This window comes from Urocampus carinirostris, chromosome 1 (genome assembly GCF_059441175.1).
Source record: "Urocampus carinirostris isolate Australia breed hairy pipefish chromosome 1, RoL_Ucar_1.0, whole genome shotgun sequence".
Lineage (NCBI taxonomy): Eukaryota > Metazoa > Chordata > Actinopteri > Syngnathiformes > Syngnathidae > Urocampus > Urocampus carinirostris.
Window position 1 is genome coordinate 10,766,718 of NC_142349.1, and position 27,777 is coordinate 10,794,494.

Consider the following 27,777-nt stretch of genomic DNA (forward strand, 5'->3'; position numbering starts at 1 on the left):
TTCAGTTGTCTATTACTTCAAGAGATGATCGTTTTTAATTATTAGTCAAAGTAAATACAGTTTTTAACAACATCCACATGTTCAACTTAAAAGACTCAGTGATGTGCAAATGAGCAAGAAGCAGCTACATGAAAACCTTCCAGTGAGCTATACAAAACACACAACAGTAAATAAGTATACACAAGGAAACTCCCCGAGTGGTAGTTGGCTAATCGTCTTTGTCTTTGGCGCCGTGCTTGAGGATACGCGTGAACGCCACGTAGTTGAAGTTGCCCTTTTTGTCGATGGGCGCTTCCCGGAAGAGCTCGTCCACCTCTTCGTCCGTCAACCTGTCGCCCATTGTGGTAAGCAGCTCTCGCAACTGTTCCTCCTGGATCATACCTGAAGGAACAGCATGGAATCACCATCTTATACCTAATTGGGTTGGAACTGAAAACACTGTAGAGGACTCAACTTTGGCAGATGCAAAAGTAATTCATTTTAAACTTCTTTAGGACACCTCAAACTGCGCACCCCACCTTTAATCATTAAGAATAAAGTTTCTGTATTTAGTTTGGCTTTTTTTTTGTCTTAAATTATCTTCCTTTATCGTTTCTACCCTTTCGTGTGGAACAGGTCAGGAACGTATGGCTCGCGAGCCAGATACAAATACATCTGACTCTGGGATAGAATAAAACCACAGTGATCTCTGAGACTTTCCAATTTAAGTGTATGCAAAGCCAAAACTCCACAGTAAGCTGTGGAGTTTTGTTTATTCCAAAATATTTACCATAAAATCCGGACTATATGGCGCACCTCATTATAAGCCGCACCCAGCACATTTTCAAAGGAAAAAACATTTTGTACATACATAAGCTGCACCCGACTATAAGCCGCACGTGCCCACGTTGAAGCACGAGATATTTACAAAGAAATATGGCAGACTGAAAGGGTTTTAAATAATATACGGTACCTTAACCCCTTAACATTGGGGCGGCCTTAGCTCAGCAGACCGTTGGATTTTTGATAAACAAATATGTGTCTAGACGATGTCACCAGTCACTGAAATACACCATGCCACATACCATTGGTACGCTTAAACTCTTGGGATTCAAAATATGGGGACCATTTCAAAACATACTCCTTAGCAAAACATCACGATCAGTCTGAAACAAGATACCCAAAAACAATAGAGCTGGCGTAACTCACCATTACATACCCTGGCCGCCTTCAATTTCTTTGTATGTCCGCGAAAATGGCTTTGTTACATCAAAGACAATCCAACGGTATAAAATATTAACTTCAAAACACACGATAATGGCGACAGATAAATAAGAATCCGCCTTAAACATTTCTGCTTTGTTGGACATTGCTCTTTGTAATCCTTTCGTTTCGCCACATTATTTCCGTTTACAAAAAACCTGACTCGTAAAATGATTCCCAATATGGTAGTTAGCGCCCCCCTTTCAATTTGACACCTTTTCCACGATGAGGGTCTCTTCATGCTAGTTTTATTCATGCTTGGAGCGCGAAATTACATTAGACTTGCGTCATTCTCGACACATATATTCCACCTGTCTCGCTCTTATCTTAAGTGTACCCTTGGGCGCCCCTGGTGGCTGTTAGAAAAAAATGCATATATCAGCCACATCATCGTATAAACTGCAGGGTTGAAAGCTTGGGGAAAAAAGTTGTATCTTATAGTCCGGATTTTACAGTACAATAGACCCTTTACTTTGTTCGTAAATATAGTGAGGTATCCAATGGGCAGGGCTGTGATTGTGACATTACGCGTCTGTGTGATGAAACTGGTGACGGAATTAAATTGCAAACATTTTTTAGATGTTTCAATTAAGTGCGCCTCGGCTCAAAAAAGGTTGTGAAACATTGCATTATGGTTTTCAGACATACTCACCAGTTCCTTCTTCGTCGAAGCAGGCAAAAGCATTGCGGATGACATCCTCGGGGTCAGTGCCGTTCAGCTTTTCCCCAAACATGGTGAGGAACATGGTGAAGTTAATGGGACCGGGGGCTTCGTTCATCATTGCCTCTAGGTAGTCATCAGTGGGGTTTTTACCTAAAGCAAATCAACAGCGATTATAGATCTTTCATTTCCGGATTTTCCTCACAATAAGGCGCACTTCCCCAAAAATAGTTAATAATATTTTTTCTAATATCAGGCACACCAGGATAAGGTGCACGGAATTAAAACTACAGTAAGGGCTAGGATGCACAAAAAAAGTACTGTATGTGTGCATCGATTGATCAGTGAGAATATATTACTGATCACAATTGCACAACATCGGATGCCACGGAGTCAAACCCTATCGCAGCGGGGAGGATGGTTGATCCTATCCACTAGATAGGAGGTCGGCAACAAGCGTGCAGCTCTTTGGTGCTCCCTAGTGGCTCCATGAAGCTTTTTCAAAAATGTTTGATAATGGAAAATGATATGGTTTCTGTTGGAGGACAAACGTGACTCAAACATTCTTAACATTTTCCAATGAATGCATATATATATATATATATATAACATCCAACATTGACTGGGTTAAATAAAACTTTAATTTCCCTCCCTTTTTTACATTTTCACTTGTCGCACAAGGACAGACATCGACAAATTAACAGAGACATCCATGTTAAAATACTCTTCATGTGTTACACTGCACCTTTTAATTGCATGCACCAAGCATGTTATATAATTTTGTGTCCACATGACGGCGGAGTCGAGGAAATGAATCATCTTGAAGCCCTTGTATGTGTGTGTGTGTGTGTGTGTGTGTAGCATTTTACCGCAGGGCTTCATTTTGCCATCATAACAATTTTATGCGATTGGTAATAACCATCCATGTCCCTACCTGCCTGGTGGTTATGTTTTGGTGCTCTTACCATTGCTATCTGAATCTCTTACCGTTGTCATTATTGTTTAGCAATTGTGGTCAAGAATAATTTGTAGTTGGGTCAATAATTGCACAAATATGTTAACACATTTTCAACTTTCTCTGCATATAAGGCGCACCGGATAATAAGGCACGTACGGTAAGTTATATTCCTGTGTCTTTGGTTTACCTAGAGATGCCAACATGTCATGCAGGTCTTCCTTGTCGATGAAGCCGTCCCTGTTTTGGTCGATCATGTTGAAGGCCTCCTTAAACTCTTGGATTTGGGACTGGTCAAACATGGCGAAGACATTAGAGGTGGCGCGCTGAGGACGCTTCTTGGTGTTCTTCCCCTTGGCCCTTTTGCTTGACATTTTGGCCACTCCAAATCTTCCCCTTTGTCCTGGAATGCACACATTGGCAATAAGCAAGCACATTTTCTCAATCATAGTGGGGTCCCTCACTTCTTTGAAACTTAAAAAGTTATCAAATATTGACAATTGTATTTCAGAATGTATAGAGAATTTTCACAATTGGAAAATATTTTCCCAATAGCATTTGGTCTCAAACATGATGCCCAAGGGCCTAATGAAGCCCACTGGACGATATTGTGAGGCCCCTGCCTTAATATGCAAGTTTAAATGTTGATTTGAGTGTGATATGAATCTTTCTTCAGTGGAGGAGATTATCAACTATGTTGGACTGAAGCTTTAAGGAATTTGGATGCACCTTGCAATAAACTGTCATTGAGTTTCTGCCTTAGAGCGAAATGTGTCGAACATGTCTTACCTGTTCGAGCATGGCTAAAAACTTGTTTCTCTCGCGTCGTCATACGTAACAGGAGTTAAATGTTATAATAAATCAGGGGTCTGAGAGCTACTAATTACTACTTACTACTAATCACCACAAAGGGCACCTAGTTTGATATGCGTTTTTAAAATAACTATGTTATTACAGGGTGTAAGTAGGGTTAAATAGACTCACTCAACCACTAAAAAACTAATTTAACTCGAAAATCACAATGACCCAGCACTAGTGAGCTATCTGCAAGCACCTCAGCTGTCTTTAGTTGGCACCCTGGTGCCAACAGGCCCCATGTTAGAGACCCCTGCAATACATTATTTTGCAAGAAGCCAAGTTCGGAACACTTTGCGGCCTGGAAATTAGAAGTTTACGGCATAATTATAAGCGTAATTGTCTGCTATTTTACTTCATTAGCTACCCAAAAGCAGAAACCTCACAAAAAGTTGAGCAAATAATTAAATGAAAAATTGTGCAGATTGGTCACTTGAGTCTCCCTAGTTTGTATTCTTCCTTGGTCTTTTGAGCACGTTTCCTGTTGCATCTAGTGGTCAAATAAAACACACTGTACCCTTAAAAGCACAATTTTTAGGTTGAAAGTAGTTCATAGACCATGTTATTACTTAAATATATTACAAACATCCCATTAGCGATCATTAATACCTTTATTGTATACATTTCGTAAGGCCATAACAGTTAAATATTTGTAACAAAAAACATATTTGTAAAATTAAACATTACTTCACAAATTTTGAATATTATTTTAGAATCTCAATAATTTGCTATTAACTGGTGTGATAAACTACCAAAGATTCTTAGTGTTTGGTAGCTCTGCCTAAAAAACATACAGGTACCAGGAGAAATTGCCCTTTCACATGGTTGTCAGGTAACCCAGGTATTCTGTATAGTAATTTTTTGTAAAGTCCATTATGGAATACAGATGTCCAGCCCTATTAATAATTTGGGAACCAGTATTGAATTAAAATAGATTTGTTAAAAAAAATAATTTTAGAAAATAGGAGGCCATGAAAGGAATTCCTTCTTATAAAAGGAAGATCTTCTCTTCATTTTCTACCGGAAAGGAATAAATATTGCAATTGATGCTAAGAGACATTTTCTTCCAACCTGATTGTTGAAAAAATATGTAAAGCAAATGTTTCAAACTCATGGCCCACCACATCATTTACAATACTGAGAGAAGCACAAGAGAAAAATGAGCTGCTTTATGTCAAAGAATGACTTGCAGGTTTAGATATGTCCACTGGATGTTGCCAAACGTAGAACTACTCCCTCATGTGTATTTGCTGATTACCATTATCCAACCAGAGAACATTGAGGAAACCCATCCAGACAGTATTTAACTTAAAATAAAAGTCATGGGCAGCACAGTGGGGCAGTGGTTAGCGCATGTGCGGCACAGTTCATGTCTTGGGAACCTCCTGCGTGGGTTCAAATCCAACTCCAGACTTCCTGTGCAGAGTTTGTATGTTCTCCCCGTGCTTGCGTGGGTTTCCTCCGGGCACATTCCAAAAACATGCATTTCAGGTGAATTGGCCGGTCCAAATTGTCCCTAGGTGTGAATGGGCGAGTGAGTTGTCTGTCCCCGTGTGCCCTGCGATTGGCTGGCAACCAGTTCAGGGTGTCCCCTGCCCACTGCCCGATGATTGCTGGGATGGGCTCCAGCACCCCCGCGACCCTACTGAGGATAAGTGGTGTAGCTGATGAGATGAGATGATGAAAAGCCATGGAAACGTTATTTGGAGCAATACGAGAAATCTTAAATTAAAAAAAAGCACCTGGGTATCTGCAGAAGCCTGAAGAAACTTAAACTATTTTTTGTAATAGATATCAAATGTAAAATCCTCAATAATAGTTTTAGAATCAAAAAGACCCCCGGCCCACTTTTGAAGGAACACTTTTCATGTTATTCATTTATTAGTCCGGCCACCGGGAGAATGTTTTTTTTCTACCATGTGGCCCCCGAGCTTAAACGAGTTTGACACCCCTGTAAAATGTATGACGTTCCATATAGAGTCCAGACTTTTAATAAGGTGTTTCAGTTTATTGATATGAAATGAGCTATTAAGAATGCCCAAAATGAGAATATTTGAAGGATTTAACTTAATATACAAATTATATTTTCCACAACAACTCGTTCATTGAATAATGACGCTGCACCGTTATCTCAGTGCTTTTAGCTTGCTACGATGACCTATTTAGGTCGCTTACGGAGATGGCATCAAAAGGCAGAAATTAACTTTACAATACGAGATTAATTGAATACAATTTTACAAAGAGAGACGCACCTTGAAATATAGACTTAAAATATCTCGTCACGCACAGACGACAATCTTCTTGCTAATTTTGAGAGGGCGGGACTAGCACTGCTGGCTTCCTGTTTACCAAACAGACCAATCAAAATCGGAGCGAGCTATGTTTCACTTCCGGGTTTTTTAATTTAATCAATGTCGAAACAGGAGAAAATAAAGGGATCTAGATCTGTTTTGTTTCAAAGAGAATTCAACTACATACTTTTAACAATAAATACAATAAATAATTTAACATCCGTTTAACGTAAAGAAATTGCTGGCTTTAAAATTTGAAAATTAGCAAGGTTTAATGTTCAAAATAAAAAACAATAAATTAATGTAGGCTCGAGCGAATGGGACAGTTTCTGACACTATTACGGAGTTAACACGCGCTTCAACCATTCATTAAATGTTTATTCAGGAAGTTTTGAACTCACGACCTCAGAAATATGCCGTACACGCGGTAACCACTGCCCCGCCATGCTGCCAACTAAATATTCACCTGTCTGTCCTGAGGCATGAATTACAAACTGATGACGTCATTTTTACCATAAATCCCTCTGAATATGGATTGTAATTGAAATGTCTTTATTGTCATTGATGTCAACGCTGTGAAACATTGTACGTAACGAGATTAGACATGGCACACTGTAATAAAGACTTCAAGGAGGAAAAATAGAACAAAATATTTCAGGATAAAAAGGCAACATATTTACAAAGCAAAGATATTATTAATACCACACATATTAAAGGGCTGAAATCTACAAAGGCACGACAGGGTGGCTGTCCAGGGAAATTGTCCAGTTTTAGTGAACTGTCACTTGATGATCTCAAACAGGTGGTGAATGCGGCCAAACCGACAACTTGCCAGTTCGACCCGCTCCCAGGTTCACTTATTAAAAGTCTTTTTGGCGTCCTTGGACCTTCAGTTCTAAATATTATAAACATATCACTCTCCTCAGGTGTAGTTCCAACAGCTTTTAAGTCCGCCGTTATTAAACCCACACTGAAACGACCCAACCTTGATCCAGAAATCTTAAGTAATTATAGACCTGTGTCAAACCTACCTTTCCTTTCTAAAGTACTTGAAAAAGTAGTGGCACAGCAGCTGAATGATTTCATATCCGAGAATAACCTTTTTGAATCTATGCAATCAGGATTCAGGGCTAACCACTTTACTGAGACAGCTCTGATCAAGGTAACAAATGATCTCCTACTGGCAATGGATTCTGGCGCTTCATCACTTTTGCTGCTGATGGATCTTAGTGCTGCTTTTGACACAGTGCACCACAATTTCCTACTAGAACGGTTGGAAAAATGGATTGGTCTCTCAGGAAACGTCCTCTTATGGTTCAGGTCCTATCTCTCAGATAGGACGCACTGTGTTAAATATGGCGAAATGACATCTGAGCCTTTTAATGTTACCTGTGGTGTTCCGCAGGGTTCAGTGCTTGGCCCCCTTCTTTTCAGCATTTACATGCTTCCATTAGGTGATATTATTCGCAAGTACAATATCAGCTTCCACTGCTACGCAGACGACACTCAACTATATCTTGCGTTGGAGGAATCTCCCACACTAAACTGTGGAAATTTGGAGGCCTGACTCATTGAGATAAAAGAGTGGATGTCACTCAATTTCTTGCGTCTTAACTCTGAAAAGACCGAAATATTAGTCATTGGTCCATCTAAATGCCGTGACTTATTCTCAAAAACTGCTGTGAACATTGACAAATGTCACATCACACAGAGCGACTCAGTTAAAAATTTAGGTGTCATATTTGACCCTGATCTATCCTTTGAAATGCATGTAAAGAAAATTACTAGAACCGCTTTCTTCCATCTTCGTAACATTGCTAAAATCCGTTCAATACTGTCTCAGTCGGATGCGGAAATTATAATTCATGCGTTTGTTACCTCCCGTCTCGATTACTGTAATGCACTACTCTCTGGTCTCCCGAAGTCTAGAATCAAGTCTCTTCAGCTTGTACAAAATGCCGCAGCGAGGCTTTTAACTAGGACAAAAAAGTATGATCACATAACACTGATTTTGGCTAACCTGCATTGGCTACCTGTTAGCCTTAGATGTGATTTCAAGGTTCTCTTAGTATTATACAAAATCATACATGGACTTGCTCCCTCTTATCTTTCAGATCTAATTTGCCCCTATGTCCCGGTCCGATGCCTACGATCTGAGACTGCCGGTCTTCTGGTGATCCCAAGAGCAAAGAAGTGTTCTGCTGGTTCAAGAGCGTTCTCCATCCGGGCACCGGTGCTGTGGAATGCTCTTCCCCCTGAGATCCGATCTGCAACCTCATTGGAAATTTTAAAATCTAAGCTTAAAACTCACTTCTACTCCATAGCATATGAATAACCTACTCTTCTCGTCGGTTGAAAAATAGTCTGTGTAATATAGTGTAATAATCTGTGAAGCCCTTTGAGACTCTTCGTGATTTAGGGCTATACAAATAAAAATGACTTGACTTGACTTGACTTGACTTAGAAACAACCCTACATTATAATAACATTATGTAACAATAGTGCATTGAAAATAGTGCAATAATATTTAAAAAAAAGTCCCAAATAAATTGCACTGTATGTATTTTCCCAGTTTTGCGCTTGTTTAGGGTGCTGATGGACCTGTGGAAGAAACTGCCTCTGAACCTGTCCATGTTTTAAGGGACCTGCAGCACCTACCAGAGGGCAACAGGTCAAAGAGGTGGTGGCTGGGATGAGAAGAGTTTTTTTTTGTAATGTTAAAATGATCCTGCCACAGTATTGCTGCTGTCTGGCTTTATACTACAATATTTTATTGATACAGTACATTATAACAGAACTTAATACGATAGAACACATTTCATTTTATTTTTTAAATACTTTTCTTTATCATTAAATACTGCTATGTACAGTGTTGGGCATGTTACTTAAAAAAAAATATTGATTTCAGTTACTCATTACTTCCAAAAAGTAACTGAGTTAGTAACTGAGTTACTCTAAAGTAAAAATACCAAGGAAAGTAACTATTTATGTTACTTTAAAAAGAAGTTGTATTTCAAAGAATTTGAAATTTTCTGAGCAGTATCAAGTCAGTGGAATAGAGGAGAACAGACAGGTAGTTGTGTTTTGGAACCTAATATTTATTGCACCTCATCAGCAAAAGATTTATCCTACACTTGAATGCAACAAATATAAACAGTAAACAATATCATAAAATATCATTGAGCAGTAAACAATATGAAGTGAGTTTAATACATTAAATTAAAAAATAAAAGAGGGATAAAAGAAAACGAATAAACTTGACATTTTTGTATAAACACAATAATAATAAAAACACAGGAAATAAAATTAATATATTTATAAATCTACGAAAAGAAGATAAAATACAAAACTACTTTTTTTTAATGCTCAACAAGGTTTAAAGTCAACAACACAGAATCTAGAATAATGCATACTGACCAAGACCATAAGAGAAAAAAGGCATCTCAGAGGGAACCAGCTGTTGATTGGTGGAGAGACGGCTCCCTTCCTTCACTTCTAAACCCGACTCAGCCTTCATTTGCATTTTCTTTTGGTATATTAGTGAACACCATATTCAAAATCACTATCTTACTATCTGGTAGTCACTATTTTGAATGTCTTCATGATCTGAAAAGACGTGACGTAAACAACTCTGCTGAGGTTTGCGGGGGAACGTTGACGTTCTGCAGCCAAAGCAACGCATTGCTTTTGACCGTCAGTAACAGTAAAGGCATGCAATGGCGGGAAAAAAGAATGATTTAGATTACCTCGTTACTAAAAAAAAAAATAACGCCATTACACAATAACGTTATTTATAACGACGACCTTCCCAACACTGGCTATGTGTAATAAGTGACACCATGGCCCAATCCCATTTCTCTCACTCGGCCCTGAGAACCCTCCAGTGAGGTCCCTCGATAGAGGAGTGCCCTCCGCGAGTTGAGTGCAAAGTGGAGATGGTTTGGACAAGACTTGCAAGGTTCCACCCCTGTCCAGGAGATGGCGGTAATATTAATTGGCTGTAGACCTCAGTGACGTATTGGTCTACGTCACATGTAAACAACTCGAGTCTCAACCTGTGGTGTGTCAGTTGGAGAGTTCGTGCAACGTTAAAAATGCCCGCTACAGCTGTGTTATTACCGATTGCCTGAAAGCTCATCATCTTTTCCGTGTCTCCAATCAACGGAGGAGAAATGTGCTATACTGAAGACAGCTTCGGCGCTATGTAGTGCTGATTCATCTTTACAAGGTACGTACACTCATTAAAAAAAATGACCCGTTCGGTCAAATACAGTAAAAGTTAACATACAATGCACGTTCACATAATACCTTATGTTTGTGTAGACATAAATGGCAATCTACTTATTAGTATCTTAATGCCATTTTATGACATATAGTAGGGGTCTTTAGTGTGTGACATGATGAAAAGTAAACAAACACAAGAACAGTCCACCTGACCCTTAAGCTGACATAATATCGTCACCAAACTTCCCTGTACGACCCAAAAACCTTAGTTCATAAGGAATTTAATTCAAAAGAGTTGTCATTGGATATAAAAAAGCTCATTTCAACATTTTTTCATGATGCTTACATCATCTATGCCCACATTTATGTCCAAATTGTTTGTTATCTATTGTTTTCCAGAGTGGCTGTCCCATAAGCGTGGACAGGTTGGACAGGAATGTTCCCATCCTGTGCTTATGGTTCGATGTGAAGTCAAAACTCATTCAGGACTTAAGGTTGAGCAAGAAGGCAGGAGCTGCTAAAGAGGGAACAGGGCCATGGCTGGAGGGCCTATACTGGCTGGCCCACGGTCTGTCCTACCGTGTGGTGTCACGGGTCTTCAGGGTTCCCAGGTCCACGATACACAGAATTGTCCACAGTTAATATGGAATAAATTGCCCAAAAGCCATGTTTTAGGCTTTGGAAGTCAGACCCACATTTGCATTCCGTGCTTTTCTGCATTACTATTCAATAAACATCTTTATTTTGAGTAACACCTTGGTGGTTTATTTCATAATGATTGATGTGAGATACTGTGTGTGAACTATGTGACTGTTGGACAGAAAACAACTACAAATCACTCCAGTTTAAATAATAGTTTACTTTCAGAAAAACAAAATCACATTGCGCCGAAATACATAATAGTAAATAAATAATATGTCACAAATTGTAACAAAAATATACCAATACTTCCATAAACTGGAAAACACAAACTGGAACTTCATTGAGTTCTTAATAAAATAAAATATTTTCCCTTTATAAAACAAAGGGAAACATTGCAGGGATGTCACTGTTCTGGAAATTTGTCCACGAGCTTCCCAAAAAGGACGGGAACCGCTCAGTTTTGGCCACAGTTTCCTCGAGCCTTTTCCTCACTCCGGCAGACTCCGCTTTCAAAAAGTCAAGGAGTGTATCGTGCTTCCTTTTTTTTCTGGGTGATTTGGGGTTTGGCGCTGGATTAGAAGATGCCAACGACGTGCCCGTCGGTGTGGATGGCGTGGTAGCTGTGATGGTGGCCAGCTCTTCCACGGGACGTTCTACATTGGCCTTTAGGTTGGGTGGAAAAAACAAGAATTACTTAATGCTTGTGTATTGCACAAAAACAACTGTGTATAGGATGCTCAACAAGTTGATGTGAGAAATTATAGGATGTGTTCTGGATAATTATTTGATAGTGAATAGATACACAAAATTGACATGTTATTCTTATGGCTGTAAGAGCCTTCCATTGGCCAGCATCACATATGCTTTAGAATTGTCTCCACATTTGGACAACATTTTGAGAAGGTAATTAGTTTACTTAATATGTGTTTACAGAGAGGGCAGTGGACTGTGTGATAGTAATTTGTTTCAACTGTATTTCCACGTGAAATTCGGAGACATTACTCATAATGCATGATGAAAACTAATGCATTCTGATCTCACATGAAATAATCATATTGTAAATAAAACACGACACCCGAAATTGTGTGCAGTAAACAAGCGCGTATGTCCAGAACGTTATTCTGACTATGCTCCTTTAGCGACTGGCCATGTAGATGTAAAAGCACGACTCGTTTAAGATACAAACAGGGATGGGCTGAACCGTGATTTTCTGCACAGTTATCCTACTTTAGAGTTTGTAGCGTGAAGATTATTTTTTGGCAGCTCCCTTGGTAGATTTGTGCACTTCGTAAAGTAGCGATTTTGCAATGTTGATGTTTTAACGCGAAAATACGATTTTCTATTGCATTTACGTCTAACTAAGATATCTCAATACATTTTGTTGCAAATACATGCGTGATTGTGGAAAACTACTTACATTTGTGCGGTTCCTTTCCGGGCATGTTTGTTGATATTGAGAATTCGCAAAGCCTTCTGGGTAGTCACTTCGCCGCCAAGTGAGGTAGGGAGCCCCCTCGGTCTTGAAGTGGTTACGACATGGTTTGAGGTCACTTCTGCCTCGGACTTGAGAGTATCGGGACACACCCCATTTTCACGTGAACGCGCAAACCGAGTGACTAGGGCACATAGCGAGTGAAAGTGCGAAGTGCAAGTGGGGAAAGAACTGTGATATATGTTGAAAAATTGTTGGTGTTGTTTATTTGGTAAAAAAATAAACCTGTTTTACACAAATTCTCTTTGTTTTCATTTGAGCAAACATACTTTGCTGTAGGTAAATAGGTGCTGTGTTGTGTTTGTAAGGTTTATTATCGGTTAATTAGGTAAATTACAATCATTATTAGGTGATGAGATCGCCAAATTCTAGCCACTGTACTACTGGGATTGTAGATGATATAGGAAAAGGCATTGACTTTTATGGGGCATTGTGGGAAATAGTTCAGCCAAAACAACATTGTACAATGTGGTACAGTGAGTAAAAATAGTGTGATGATAAGATAAAAACATGAAAGATCATGGCATCTAGATCTGCAGTGGTCTAGTGAATACTCATTGTATTTAGGATTTTTATTATATTGGTATTGTTATCATTACTGTTGTATCATTACTATTACTATTGGTTCAGGCCACAAAAATATTGTCAGACATGAAACTGGTCCGTGGTACAGAAAATGTTGCGAACCACCAATGTAGTGCAACTGAAAATAATCGTTACTAAGCACAGCGAAGAAAACAAATTATGGAAACTTTCATCCTCATTTTTGGCCCAGCCTTTCGCAAGGTTTTGTTGTCTTTGGGTACCCATAGCAACAACATTGCATAAAATCATGTCACCTCTCTCTAGTTGAGTCTCATGTTTTGTAAAATAGATATGAATTTCTTGACTGAAGAGTTATTTTTACAAATGGACGTTTATTTGATAGTTCAATTATCTTTGCTTAACAATTGAATCAAAATAGTGTTTTTTAACTAGTTCACTCCTTTTTACTACTAGGATGTGCTAAATCAGGGGTCTCAACCTCGCTACTCGGGGACTGATTGCCACCCTCAGTATGACAGTTTGAGGCCCCGCTTTGAAGGTGCATTGAGTCATATTTGAACACTAGATGATTCTCTATCTTTCAGATATAATTTCTTCCTATGTTCCGATCCGAAGCCTTCTCTCTGAAAATGCTGGTCTACTAGTGATCCCAAGAGCCAAGAAGAGATCCGCAGGTTCGAGAGAGTTCTCCATTTGGGCTCCCGGTGCTGTGGAATGCTCTTCCCCCTGAGATCCGATCTGCAACATCAGTGGAAATGTTTAAATCTAAGCTTAAAACACACTTCAATTCTATCGCATATGAATAACCTATATTTTATGTTGACAATATCTGTGTATTATTTGTTATTCCAATATCCAGTGCAGCCTGGTCATCTTGGAAGGGGGAATTACCTCACGTACAGTCCCTTCTCAAGGTTTCTTCAATATACCTCAGGTTGAGGTTTTTGAGTTTTTCCTTGCCCTCATGTAGGTTTTAGATCAGGGTATGGTGTAATAATAGTCTGTGTTTTGCAATGATCTGTGGCATGTGCAGCCCTTTGAGACTCTGTGTGATTAAGGGCTATACAAATAAACATAACTTTATTTGACTATTTTTTTAATGCAAATGAAATCCAAGGCCAAATGAACACAGAGTAGCAGCAAGAAACCAGAAAAACCTGGCGGCAACTAATGGGTATGGATTCCGCTATGTAAATGATAAACACATTTTTTGACCTATGAATAATTATTAAAAAATTACATTGGTATGAAAGCTCATGTATTTTTTGCTTATTATTCAAATCAATGTTTTTTTTTTATTGAGTAAATGTTTTTTCATAACACTAGGAGGCTATAAATATTACACACCGGCCCTTTGATGTGGAAATTTAAAACGACAGTATTTGACTCGTAGATGTTGCTGTATTCTGTTGTGTAACTGAAAAAGAGTGCTAAAGAAGACAAGTAAGAATACAAAATACGGTGACCCAAAGTAACCATAGACCACTAATTTGTTTGGCATTTTTTAGCCACCGTTTTCATTTTTTCGGGTATCCGTGGCTGCAAGATGGCGAACAACTATGTAATCTTCCTCTAGGTGAGGCTCATGTTATTTAAACTATATCAAAAATAAATTTAAATAGGTATTTAAAAAATGCACATTTAAATTATAGTTTATTTTTGCTAATCTCAAAATCAATTTGATATTTTTGTCACGACCAGAACACAGAGTAGACCCAATCGCGTAACGTTTTCTCACAATTTTTTTGAAAGAAAAAGGAAGGGCAGCGCCCGCGTTCCGATGCTCGCTGGACGCGGGAAGCAAGTCGGTCTCGCAATCAGATTGTAATCCGAATACGGAAGATCCACTTCGGGCGATGCCGGTGTCACGGACGGAAAATCTGGGAGAGCAAAGCGTGGTCGGGGTCGGAAACGAGTCGTAAGCCAGGATGGGAGAGTAGACGTAGCCGGAGACAAATGGGAGCGAAAACGGGACAGGTGGGAGTCAGGGTCGAAAAAGTCTTGCCTTGTATAAACAGAGGTTTGCAGATGAACTGACAACAGGAGAGTGACAGGACTGTGTTTACATAGCGACAGGGAGCCAATCAGGGCCCGCAGCGGTTGGCGCCAAATGAGCGAGCACAGGTGATTCCAATAATCATAAAAAAATTTTAACAAAGTATGTTTTTTTTTACCACTGGGAGGCGCTAAATAACACGTTGTCTGTTTAAGTGCATCCCTAGCAGATTATGGACTCATTTATTACTTACTGATTGATTGACTGATTTTCCAATTAAATCTGATTATTAGATATTATTTTATGTAGGGAATTCTGAAAAAACAATATTTGGGAACAGTGGAACGCTTTTATCCAAACTTTTTTATCCCCACCTTTCCTGGACCCTGGCTCCGGCGGCCGCCAAGTAAATTGAGTTCAAGACCTGTGCTCTTGATAAAAAAACAATAGTTTTGAAGATGTTTTCACTCTTTTGAGTTAAATAGTTAACTCTTTATTTATTTAACTCATATGAGGGAAGGGGTTGAAGCCCTAACTCTAGTGTACAAAGTAAAGGTAAAATAACACAAGCCGACATTTCCTCTCGTCAATTTCGGGCTGCCAGGGTCAGTAAGCCAAGGAGCTGGTCTCCTTCTCCTTGCGCTCTAAATTTAAACATGGCGCAACCTTAAAAGGTCCTGAGGGTGTCTTGCGCGTCCTGCAGAGTGGCAGCATTATTTTTGGTCTGTGGGCCACTCTCTTGTCCACTGGCCCTCACTCACCCCTGTTTGCCTTCCATTCTTCTGGATTTGCTTGACTTAACATTTTTTTAACACCTCATATTTATCCATTGTTGGATTTCTGGAGTGTTGATCGTGGTAAGTCCTGAAAATTTCTCGTGTATTAACACATAGTTTGTGTGGTTTATTAATTCACTTGTAATGAGAGGGTTTTCTATCCTGCTTGTCATTGATTTTTTTGTTAATATATCAGGATTTTTTACTGGCTAACCGTGTGTGTGTGTGTGTGTGTGTGTGTGTGTCATTGTTTTGAGGGAGTATATAAAAAGATAGCACAATGAATTAATTTAGAATAATGTGTGAAAAATAAGTACTATTAACTGCGTCATGAATCATGAATGTCGCAAGATTCTGATTCTGGAAAGAAAAAAAAATGGAAATAGGAACACTACAGCTATCAAAGGGATTGCCATTAAGTTAGCAGCGTGTTAGTCAGTTTCTTTCTTTCTCTTAGTGAAGATGATCATAAAGTAAGGTAAAGTGTTAGTTTTTTTCATTTATACAAGTCAAGTAAAGTCAAGTCATTTTATTTGTATAGTCCTTAATCACAAAGACTCTCAAAGGGCTTCACAGGTTATTACACGGACTATTTTTTTAGACTATTATTACACCATCCCCTGATCTGGAACCAACATGAGGGCAAGGGAAAACTCAAAAACAAAAGATGAAGAAACCTTGTAAATGAAGAAACCTTGAGAAGGGACCGCACATCCCCCCTTCAGGATGACCAGACAGCAAAGGATGTTGCGATCACAAATAATACAGAGATATTGTCCACGAAAAATAAAGGTTATTCATATGCTATAGAGTAGAAGTGTGTTTTAAGCTTAGATTTAAACATTTCCACTGAGGTTGCAGATCGGATCTCGGGGGGAAGAGCATTCCACAGCACCGGTGCCCGGATGGAGACCGCTCTTGAGCCAGCGGAACACTTCTTGGCTCTTAGGATCACCAGAAGACCGTCGCTCTCAGAACGAAGGCTTCGGACCGGAACATAGGGGGGAATCAGATCTGAAAGATATGAGGGAGCAAGTCCATGTATAATTTTGTATAATACTAAGAGAACCTTGAAATCAAATCTTAGGCTAACAGGGAGCCAATGCAGGTTAGCCAAAATCGGCGTGATGTGATCGGACTTTTTGTCCTGGTTAAAAGCCTTGCTGCAGCATTTTGTACCAGCTGAAGACTCTTGAAGTTGATTCTAGACTTCGGGAGACCGGAGAGTAGTGCATTACAGTAATCGAGACGGGAGGTAACAAACGCGTGAATTATAATCTCCGCATCCGACTGAGACAGTATAAGACGATATTTAGCAATGTTGTGAAGATGGAAGAAAGCGGTTCTAGGAATTTTCTTCACATGTGTTTGAAAGGACAGATCGGGGTCAAATATGACACAGAAATTTTTAACTGAGTCACTCTGTGTGATGTGACATTTGTCAATGTTCACAGCAGTTTTTAAGAACAAGTCACGGCATTTAGATGGACCAATAACTAACATTTTAGTCTTATCAGAGATAAGACGCAAGAAATTGAGTGACATCCACTCTTTTATCTCAGTGAGGCAGGCCTCCAAATTTCCACAATTTAGTGTGTGAGATTCCTCCAACGGAAGATATAGTTGAGTGTCATCTGCGTAGCAGTGAAAACTGGTTTTATACTTGCGAATAATATCACCTAATGAAAGCATGTAAATGCTGAAAAGAAGGGGGCCAAGCACTGAACCCTGCGGTTCACCAAAGGTAACACTAAAGGGCTCAGATGTAATTTCGCCATATTTAACACAGTGCGTCCTATCTGAGAGGTAGGATCTGAACCAAGACAGGACGGTCCCTGAGAGACCAATCCGTTTTTCTAACCGTTCTAGTAAGATATTATGGTCCACTGTGTCAAAAGCTGCACTAAGGTCCAGCAGCAGCAAAATTGTATTCAATTATTGTCATTTTTACACTTCAGTGCACAATGTTATTTGTTAGTATAAGTGTTTTTATATTTCACCTTCAAGTTTAGGTTAATCAGTCAATATATTGGTCATGACCAAAGCTGTTATTTTATTTTTGTTTCACAGTTGATGTTTTCAGAATTTCAAAACATTCAAGCGTTTCATCCCTCATTTTTTAAAGCATTTACGAGGAATAAGTGCTCCTTAGCAGAGACAGACAGACGCATACTTACATTGAGGGTATCTCCTAACGGGTTCATCCATCCATTATCTGCACCGCTTATGCTTAGTAGAGTTGCGGGGGTGCTGGAGCCCATCCCAGATATCTTCGGGCAGTGGGCAGGGGACACCCTGAAGTGGTTGCAAGACAGTCGCAGGGCACACAGAGACAGACAGCTCACTCGCTCATTCACACCTGGGGACAATTTGGACTGGCCAATCAACCTGACATACATGTTTTTGGAATGTGGGAGGAAACCGGAGTGCCCGGAGGAAACCCACGCAAGCACGGGGAGAACATGCAAACTTCACACAGGAAGGTTTGATCCCATCACCTCTGAACTGTGCCGCACATGCGCTAACCACTGCGCTGCTGTGCTGCGCCCAACGGGTTCAATGTAGCCTCAAGTAGCGGAGTAAGAGTACAGGTTCTTCTTTACAAATCTACTCAAGTAAAAAGTATAGTTATGGAAATAATCCTGGAAGTACAAAATATCCCTAAACTTACTCGGGTAAATGTAACAGAGTAAATGTAAACTGTTTCTACCCACCTCTGCTGTCAACTTATGTTTTATCCACATTTTATACTTTCTTTGATCATTTCAAATTGTGTATGCGGTACAACAATTTGTGGTAAAAAAAATAGTAATTTAAAAATGTTTGTTTTTTTAAGTCAGATCTTTTCTTAACCATTTTGTTTCTAATCCGGATCGTCTCGATCACTGGTAGCAGATGACAACGTACTAATGTTGTCTTCGATTAAGCTTTTATTTGCTTTGCCTTCGTGACTCTTATTTTGACAGTGATTTGAGGAAAGTACATACATAGTATATGAAGACAATGGGAACTGATACACTGACATTTTTGTTGCAAATTAAACTAAATTATGACAGTTTATGTTTCTGAATAAAACCATCATTAGATCATCTGATCTAGTCTGCAAAATCCTTCACTTCTATGTATAATAAGCATGAAATTTACTGATGGCGGGGAAAGGAGTAATACAGATGCTGAGAGATTTGTTTATGTTGTTTATTTGGTAAATAAAATAACTTTACAGAAATAATCTTTTTTATTCCACATAATATGTCTTGCTGTGAGTAAATAGATGCCATTTTGTGTTTACTGTCACTCAAAAAGGGCAGCAATTGGCTGAGGTTGACAGGTATGTGGTAAGAACAGCGGCGGGCCCTTCATTTCCCGTGTAGTGCCACGTCTGAATCATTCCAACCCTCAATAATTATCGTATGTCTATAAAACATTTACTACAGTTACGGCTGCGGTACAAATAAAAAAATACAATATCATTAATAAAATTGCATTATCATTTAGGAATATAGCCACATTTTATTCACAGAAAATCCTTTATATTCGTGCACAAAATCCACCCTCCACCCTGTCATACAGATTACATTTGCATTTCAGTTCCATCAAGAAGTTCTTTCTATCAACATTGAAGCTGATAATGAAGGTCGAGCCTGTCCAGTCGTATTTCTTGCATAAGTTTGTATTCGATTTAGGGCTAAAAATGTCTGTCTGAGAGTAGTAGTGGACACAGGGCTACTGCATTTTTCTTGACTTTTTAATGGTGATACTTCCGTTACCGCCGCTAGCCAATCATAATTTGTGAAACCGCTGATGTTTCTTAAAGCCTGCTAGAAGGTCCTGGGCCACCAGCTCGATAGCTGCTTGGCTAAAACACCAGGTTTATCAACACTTATGTTAGGCCTCAGGGCCTGCAGACTGATTGTGAAGGCCTCCGGGTAAAATTCGGACCCTGGCAACAAGTAATGGCTGAAATTTGATTGGTAAAATGCTTAAATAGGAAATCAAATATCTGAAAACAGCGCATCCGTGGGGAAAGCTATGAAAGGAAGCTGAGAGACGATTTGGAATTATCAAATACAAATTCATGGACAAAACTTAATCAACATCACATAATTCAGATGTTTTTTAGGCCAGTAGAGAATGCCTTGCAGGCCTTGACAGCCAAGCAGTGGGTAAAAATAATGTTTCTTTGCAGAGCTGGTCCAGACTCGAGTGTTTGACGAGCAGCTTCCAAGATGTCGGAATCAGCAGAAGTGTCGCAGAAGGAGCAGCATCTAAAGCATCGTAAGCAGTATCATCAGAAAGTTCTTCGCCATCACCATCACCAACATCAACAGGAACAACAGAAGCATCAATATGAGAGCAGCAGTCATTTAAGCAGCAAATCCTCTTTTAGCAAACAGTCCTTTTCCACATACAAGACCACCGCTCAAAGGTAAGAGGAACAGAACATTTTCAGCCATCTGCAGTGGTGCCTTGAGATACAAGTGACTTGACTTTGGACTAATTCAAGATGAGAGCCATCGATTGACTGATTAGAAAAAAATATATACTGTATATACAGTATGTATATACTCTACCGTTCAAAAGTTTGGGGTGACCCTCACAATTTTGTGTTTTCCGTTAAAAAAGTCACTCTAATAAGTTGTCCAATGTCTGTTATTTCGCCCAGATTAATCTCTCCCTTGTGTTGGCCAGTCTCAGATATGGCCTTTTCTTTGCCACTCTACCTCAATGGCCAGCATATTAAAAGTCGCTTCTTCCCTGTAGATGTTGACACTGATGTTTTGTGGGTACTATTTGATGAGGATGCTGCAGTAGTTGAGGACCTGTAAGCAGTCTATTTCTAAAATTATAGACTCTAATGTACTTGTCCTCTTGCATGGTTGCGCAGCGGGGCGTCCTTCTCCTTCTACTCTGGTTAGCGCCAGTTTCTGTTCTACTCTCGTGGGAGTAGTACACACCTTTGTAGGAGATCTTCAGTTTCTTGGAAAATTTCTCACAAAGAATAACCTTCTTTTCTTAGAACAAAAATTGACCGGCAAGTTTCATGCAAAAGTTATATTTTCCTTGCACTTCCGAAAGCTTAATCACTCCCACAAATATGATGCGCCAGGTACTCAACTAGCTCAAAGCAAGATCAGTTTTATAACTTGTCTAACTAGCTAAACTGTCTTCAGTTGTACTGAAAACTTGCGCATGGTTTTCTAATCATTTTTATAATTTTAACAGAATTAGCTAACACTGGAGAGTTGGTTTCTGGAAATGGGCCTCTGTACTTCTATGTGGATCTTGCATTGAAAAAAAAATATTTTCAGCTAAAATAGTCTTTTACCACAATAACAATGTATGGGTGTATTTCCGATTAGTTTGATGTTATCTTCAGTAAAAAAAACAGTGCTTTTCTTTGAAAAATAAGAACATTTATAAACAACCCCAAGCTTTTGAATGGTAGTGCACATCTGTCATCACATCTTTAGGATTTAAGTTATTGACATTGTTGCACGTGATACAACACACTAGAGCTAACACGATTAATTATTTTTTTTAAAATTCAAAATAGGGAATTGAATCTTTTCAACACTCTTTTTAAAACGAGTGAATTATTGATTATTTTTCAAAGATAACCACAAGGTATTAATGTCCTGAATTCTAACATGTAATGGAGAGCTACTAACTGGGCTAAAATAAGCTTGCATATGGTCGTGATACTCTTTAAAGAGACATTGTGTATTTTTAGGGCTTCCTTGTGGTAAAAAAAAACGTTCATTAAAAATATATTATTCTACTAATAAGCAAGAAAACGTGATCTATCAGATGAATGTACATTTTTTTTAGAATACTTCTACGTTGTGAAAATTGCATTTATTTTACATAACACGAACCTCAACGAGAGAGTGCAGACATAATCGTCTGCCATCTTGCTGCTACGGGTACCCACAATATCTCCAATTGGGCTGGGCAAAAACAATTTGGTCTGTTTAAATCTCTGTAATTTGCATTCTCCCATGTGGTTTCTAGCAATCGTTTTTGGTTGCTCTACACACTATAGCAAAATGTTATGGTCAATGTTGTGGACATATCATATACTTTAAGACAAATTTCAGATAAACCGCCAAACATGCTGTTCAGAAAAATGTTATTTTTCAGCGCATTTTATTTCACTGTGTGACTTTAGATGATTTAATTACATTTTTGAAATAATAATGCCAGAGCCTGTGTCCCATATCAACAAATGTACCACTTTAAACTTGTCTCTCTCCTGCAATTACTTAAGATCGTTGAGGCTCATTTTGACCTTTATCATTTCATAAATAATAGTTCCAAAACAAGGTGCAAGCAGAGTTCTTTTGTAAAAATGTCACAAAATACTGCAAAGGAGGTACAGTGATACCTCGCTACTTCGCGGTTCGACGTTCGCGGATTCAGAGCTCTGCAGTCTGTAATGGTAAAAAAATAAGTTTTTTTTTTTTTTTTTTGAAGGGGCGTCGCTACTTTTTGCGGGAATCCCCCTCGGCCGACGACCCTAGCACGATGCGCCGTTCTCGTTTCCCGGTGCCCAAATCCGACTCCCGTACAGAATCCTTCCCCCCTCGCGTGAATGCGCATTCTGCTGCGCTTCCGACAAAAGCGATCGTATTCCATATAATACGCTTATTGAAACCATAAAGCGAGCTAATTATAATAATTGGGCGATCGTAGTCTATATAATGCGTTTATTTAAACAATAAAGCGCGATCGTATTCTACAAAATGCGTTTGTTAACGCGGATGAAAAAGTTACCAACGTCACGTCTCCCGCTCGGGCCGCGATGGCTCTACATGGCGCTACACAGCCCTCGATGGGGGGAAGGGGTAGGGGTGACCTGTGGGGGTTAGGGGGCGGTGAAGCGGAAGCCGCGTGGACCCAGCAGTGGCAGCCGTGGGCTACCAGTACACTCAGTACGGCCAGAGTAAGTCGAGAGCCTTCCCGGCTTAGCATGGTGCTCGTGGCACACGTTAAAGCTCGTGTTTGCTGACGGGATCTCAAAGACTATTATGCATTACGGCGGTGAAGCGGAAGCTGCACCAAAACCGCGCGCCGGTGTTGTGCCCAAATCCGACTCCCGTACAAAATCCTCCCCCCCTTCGCGTGAACGCGCATTCTGCTGCGCTTCCGACAGGTCGTTGCGGTGTCGTGCGTATCGCGCCCGAAAATACCCGCGCCGCGGGTTATGGGCTCGCTCGCGAATAATAAAGATAAGCGGTGCAGATAATGAGATGAGGTGAGATTTTTTTTTTTCCTCTTTGAAGGGGCGTTGCTACTTCGCAGATTTTCAGTTTTTGCGGGTGGTTTTGGTCCCCATTAACCGGGTCTAAAAAATAATATATATATTTTTTTTTAAGGTGCGCCGCTACTTCGCGGATTTTCACTTCCCCATTAACCGCGATAACCGAGGTCTTACTGTACTTACGTATTTACATCAACCTAGACAGTGCTGGACAGATAAGTGTTCTGTGTGTATAGCTTCACCCACCCCTAGCGCTCGCCCAATCAAATTGCTCTGTGTGCTTTGCTGGTGTTTCTGGCTGTTTGCAGTTTTCTGTGGAGTTTCGTCATAAAGTGTCTCAACCGTAAAGCTAATTTTTCTTAATGAGCTTCCATGAGAAGGATCCTTTAGCAACGTACAGCCAATATGGGGTCTGGTGGTGGGACACCTTTACTGTAAATTGTAGTGGGAAGTATGCTCTTCATGACATAGACTGAACCATTGTACTGTTAGTGCTAAGTCTGCTTTGCGCACACTAGTATCTACTCTGCACTTTTTAGAATTGAAACACAGTAGATTAAAATTGCATGAGCGCATTTTTTTTCCGAGTCATATGTACTCATGAAGAGAGCCATCCAGGACTCCCGAGCCTTGGTTCCAGTTCCAAACATGATCCATCAGATAAATGTACTCATAACTGAGAAGTTGTGCATTTGGCTGTGATTTCACACTTATGGGGGCATTGTATGGGGAAGGTTACTTACCTGACTTGGAACTCAGATAGTTTTCTTGGTTTTAGCACATCACAAAGGGGTAGTCAATGATTTTGAAAGGTTCAGAATATTATTCATTGATTTCCATCTTTTAATTTTTTTCAATTAAAACCTTATATATCACAATTACATCCCTATATTTTGAATTCTATTATTCAATCACAGATACATGCCTTTTTATATGAAATATCTTGGTCCTGTTATAGTGTTTTCATCTGTTACAAAATCTCCAGTTTAGCAGCTACAGCACGATTCTCTAGAATCTCACAACAACACATCAGACTAGTCAGGTCAAGTCATGTTTATCTTTATAACCCTTTATCACAAGGAGTCTCAAAGGGCTGTACAGACATAAGCAACAGATTATTTTATGTCTGCGGTGTTCGTGTGCATGTTACATCTAAGAGGAGAAATATACAGACAAAAATATGTTTCTATTATGAAATATTGAACGTACGTCCACTAGTCAACACAGTGGTCTACAAGTTAACAGACCAAATCACATTCGCTTGTCATCCTTCCTCGAGGATTAAAAAGGAACTCCAGTGATTGGACAATGACTCTTATGATACCAAAAGGGAACTGTAGTGTCTAACTTTTCTAGCTGGTTAATCCTGATTCATAAATTGAGGACTTTTTTTGATTTGAGGGTGAAGAAGTTGTGAGTATTAGGTAAGTATTGAATAAAGTACTGTCGTATCCCTTTTTCATGCTCCTGTTATACAGCAATGTGAAACCAGAGTCAAGGTATTGTCATGTCCTTGTCACAGCAAGTGTGTCACTCTTGCTATAAAGGGGTCAGGGAGGGAATATGAGCTCGAGTCAAGCGTTGCCAGATACATTCATGACCAGCTCTGCTATTTGTGAAGGCTGACACGAACATATTACTGTCTAGCCATAAAGAGAGCCCTATCTCCTAATGTTTGACAAGTTAGTTTCTTGTCTAGTGTGCCGCAGTAAGTGTCCCAACCTTAATCTTTGGAAAAAAACATGCCCTTGTTCATTATTTTTGCATTCTCCCAGTGGTCAGCCAAGTACCTGTAACATGCAACCATAGCAGTAGGTGGCAGCAGAATACATTATTTATACATCTGATTTTGAGGTCGTACAGAATATTTAATAACTCATTTTGTTTGAAGAGCGGACTGATGCTTTACACTAAAAAACAACAGCAGACAAAGGATTATTGTGCTATATCCGAGTTAGATAAGTCAAGTCAAGTCAAGTTTTTTTGTATAGCCCTTAATCACAAGAAGTCTCAAAGGGCTGTACAGACCACAGACTATAACATCATTCCCTGATCTAAAACTGACATGAGGGCAAAGAAAAACTCAAGACCTCAGCATTCAAAATCCATTAGGAGGCTTCTCCCTTTACTAGTAACCATGGAAACCAGTACTGTTTCATGTGGGGAACCAAACTCCTACCCAATGAAACAGCCTGGAAAAAGATGGGCGCCGCCAGGCTTTACTTGCCTAAAACACACCACAGGAAGTGGTGCACCTACTACCTAAGTGGTTGAGGGTTCCTTTGACCGTGAATATAAAAAAATTGTCTTCACTACATATTGAAGGGAAAGAATGGTGCCAAATCTCATCATCTCATCAGCCGTACCGCTTATCCTCATTAGGGTCGCGGGGGGCTGGAGCCCATCCCAGCCATCTCCGGGCAGTGGGCAGGGGACACCCTGAACTGGTTGCCAGCCAATCGCAGGGCACACAGGGACAGACAACTCATTCGCTCATTCACACCTAGGGACAATTTGGACCGGCCAATTCACCTGAAATGCATGTTTTTGGAATGTGGGAGGAAACCGGAGTGCCCGGAGGAAACCCACGCAAGCACGGGGAGAACATACAAACTCCGCACAGGAAGTCTGGAGCTGGATTTGAACCCACGACAGGTTCCCATGACATGAACTGTGCCGCACAAGCGCTAACCACTGCGCCGCCGTGCTGCCAAATCAATAAAACAATTATCTTTTTGAGTAAAACGTTGTTTGGAGAATTATTTATAACAAAATTGGAAAAGCAAATAAAAAGGAAGAAAGTAGTAATACCAAGTTGTATCGTTGGTAGATCATTATTGCTCATTTCAAGTGTTTTTTTTGTTTATTTTCTTTGAAAAAAAAAGGTAATATATAGTAAAACTTAAAAAATCGTTTATCTTAAAAACATAAAATCCTACATTACAGCAAAATTATTAACCCAAACCGATAACTTGTATTTCTTCCTGAGCCACAGTGAACGTAAATGATACAACAACTTTACACTCTCAATTCAAGCAGCATAATAGTTTTAGTTCTAAAACCAAACAGAACATGAAACCTGCGCCGGGAATTCATTTTGAAACATTTTCGACGAGCGGTGTGCCTCGAGATTTTGTAACAAAAAAAGTGTGCCTTGGTTAAAAAAAGGTTGAGTAACACTGTCTAGTCTCATGTCATATTGACCCATAGTTCTCTAAAATATCAACAACTATTATTTAATTAATCATTATTATTAGCATTGTTATTTGCCAACAGGAAGGTAGTATGTGGTAGCTGTGCATATACACAATGTATAAATGTTTTCCTAATTTCTTTTAGTGTGTAAAATTTACTTTTGAAGACACTCCTGATTCAAACAGTAGCAATTACAGTAAATACAGTAGTTATTAAAACAAATTCAAGTAGAGAGTATAACTGTGAATAAGTTCCCTGTGCAGTACTCAAATAGAGAAAACATCCACTAAAAAAAGATCGTGTCCTCAACAGGTGTCTCGGAAAGTCACTTGCCAATAGTAGAAAAAAGTCGAGCACTTTGTTTTATCCTTTTATTTATTCATGAACCATTGTTGTCCAGGGTCAGGCTTAGGTGGCCGGCAGTACATCTTTCATTTTTACATTCAGTGCCAAAAGATACCCAGCACGCATAGCGGAACTCCCTAAAATAAACGCATGCAGTCATTGTGATAAAGGTACAAGCATGGACAAGAAGAGGCAAATGGCTGCTTGAGGTTGAATGTAAGCATTTTCAAAAGTTTTGTAGCAAATTTAGGAGGTCAATTAACTATTTGTACAAATAATCAATTGACAAATTGAAACTCGGCTCTCGTTCTTGAAGCACCATATTCATTTTAGATCAATTCCACAGAAAACAGATGAAAAGCATTTTAGTTCATCTAAAAGTTCGCTATACAACAATTTAAAGTGAATTCTTTTCAGTGTTTTTGGAAGTTCAGCATACTTAAATCAAAATACACACTCTCAGATTAAAGGAATTTTTATTTGCTAATCATCTACCGAAGAAACATGAATCGAACAATAAACAAAACAGGTATAAGGAAAAGACAGAAAAGGAACAATAGGTGGGAATTTTTGTCGGCAGCATTAAGATAGAAAACCAGGGTGGTTGGCTCAGTTTATGTCTGTGTTCCCCTCCGCCCTGCAAAAAGGAATGCTGCATAAAGTTGATGTACTCTGTTCATATAAGATCTGACTTTTTCGAATATTAGCGTATTCCTACAATCATCGACTTTAAGGCATCAGTATGATTTCTCTGTTCTTTCAAGCATGAAGACTAGCGTCAAGACTGAGAAGAAGGGCCTGGAGAAGGTGGTCAAATCGTTAAGCCCACTGCCCAAGCGAGCCAAGCGCACCTATCTGGCCACCGACTTGGACAAGGAAGTCATCGGCTACGTGATTCCCATCTTTAGAGCCAAGTGAGTGCCGACATTTGTCGTGTTCTGGTGAAGTTTGTGAGAATGGCGTTTCCATTGTGAAGTCACGAAGAAGTGCGCGAATTGATGGAGGCTCGCGAGGATGACGTGACCGAGGAAGGAATAAACTACGTGGCCATGAGGAACCTGTTTGTCCGGGAGGCCAAGGAGGCGATGGAGGTCAGGGTAGTGAAAAAGACCAGGACTGTGCAAATCCGAGAGTCCGCAGAGCGTGTGCAACTGAATAGGACAGTAAGTTATCCTTTTTTTCTCTCCAACATTTTAACCCTCCACTACATTCTAAAATGCTCCAATTGTTACATTTGTAGTGTTAGGTTGGGTTTCGACCCAGCTATAAAAACAAGATTATAAAACACTATTTACA

General features: G+C 39.6%; 2 protein-coding genes across 2 annotated transcripts in view; one reads left to right on the plus strand and one right to left on the minus strand.

The window, feature by feature from the left end:
* On the minus strand, nt 1–6,082 carry myl12.2 (myosin, light chain 12, genome duplicate 2). The gene is made up of 4 exons (XM_088326250.1): nt 5,966–6,082; nt 3,049–3,261; nt 1,895–2,056; nt 1–381 (listed from the first exon to the last, which is right to left on the minus strand). Exons 2-4 carry the CDS (start codon nt 3,230–3,232, stop codon nt 209–211), a joined length of 519 nt encoding a protein of 172 aa, XP_088182376.1. The 5' UTR covers nt 3,233–3,261; nt 5,966–6,082; the 3' UTR covers nt 1–208.
* Nucleotides 6,083–15,625: 9,543 nt separating this feature from the next.
* The window catches only part of myom1a (myomesin 1a (skelemin)), a 49,029-nt gene continuing 36,877 nt past the window's right edge, over nt 15,626–27,777 (plus strand). Inside the window, exons 1-4 of the mRNA XM_088326262.1 lie at nt 15,626–15,761; nt 19,867–20,106; nt 27,246–27,395; nt 27,458–27,644. Coding sequence (XP_088182388.1) covers nt 19,907–20,106; nt 27,246–27,395; nt 27,458–27,644 — 537 coding nt within the window. The 5' untranslated portion in view covers nt 15,626–15,761; nt 19,867–19,906. The remainder of the gene's footprint in view (nt 15,762–19,866; nt 20,107–27,245; nt 27,396–27,457; nt 27,645–27,777) is intronic.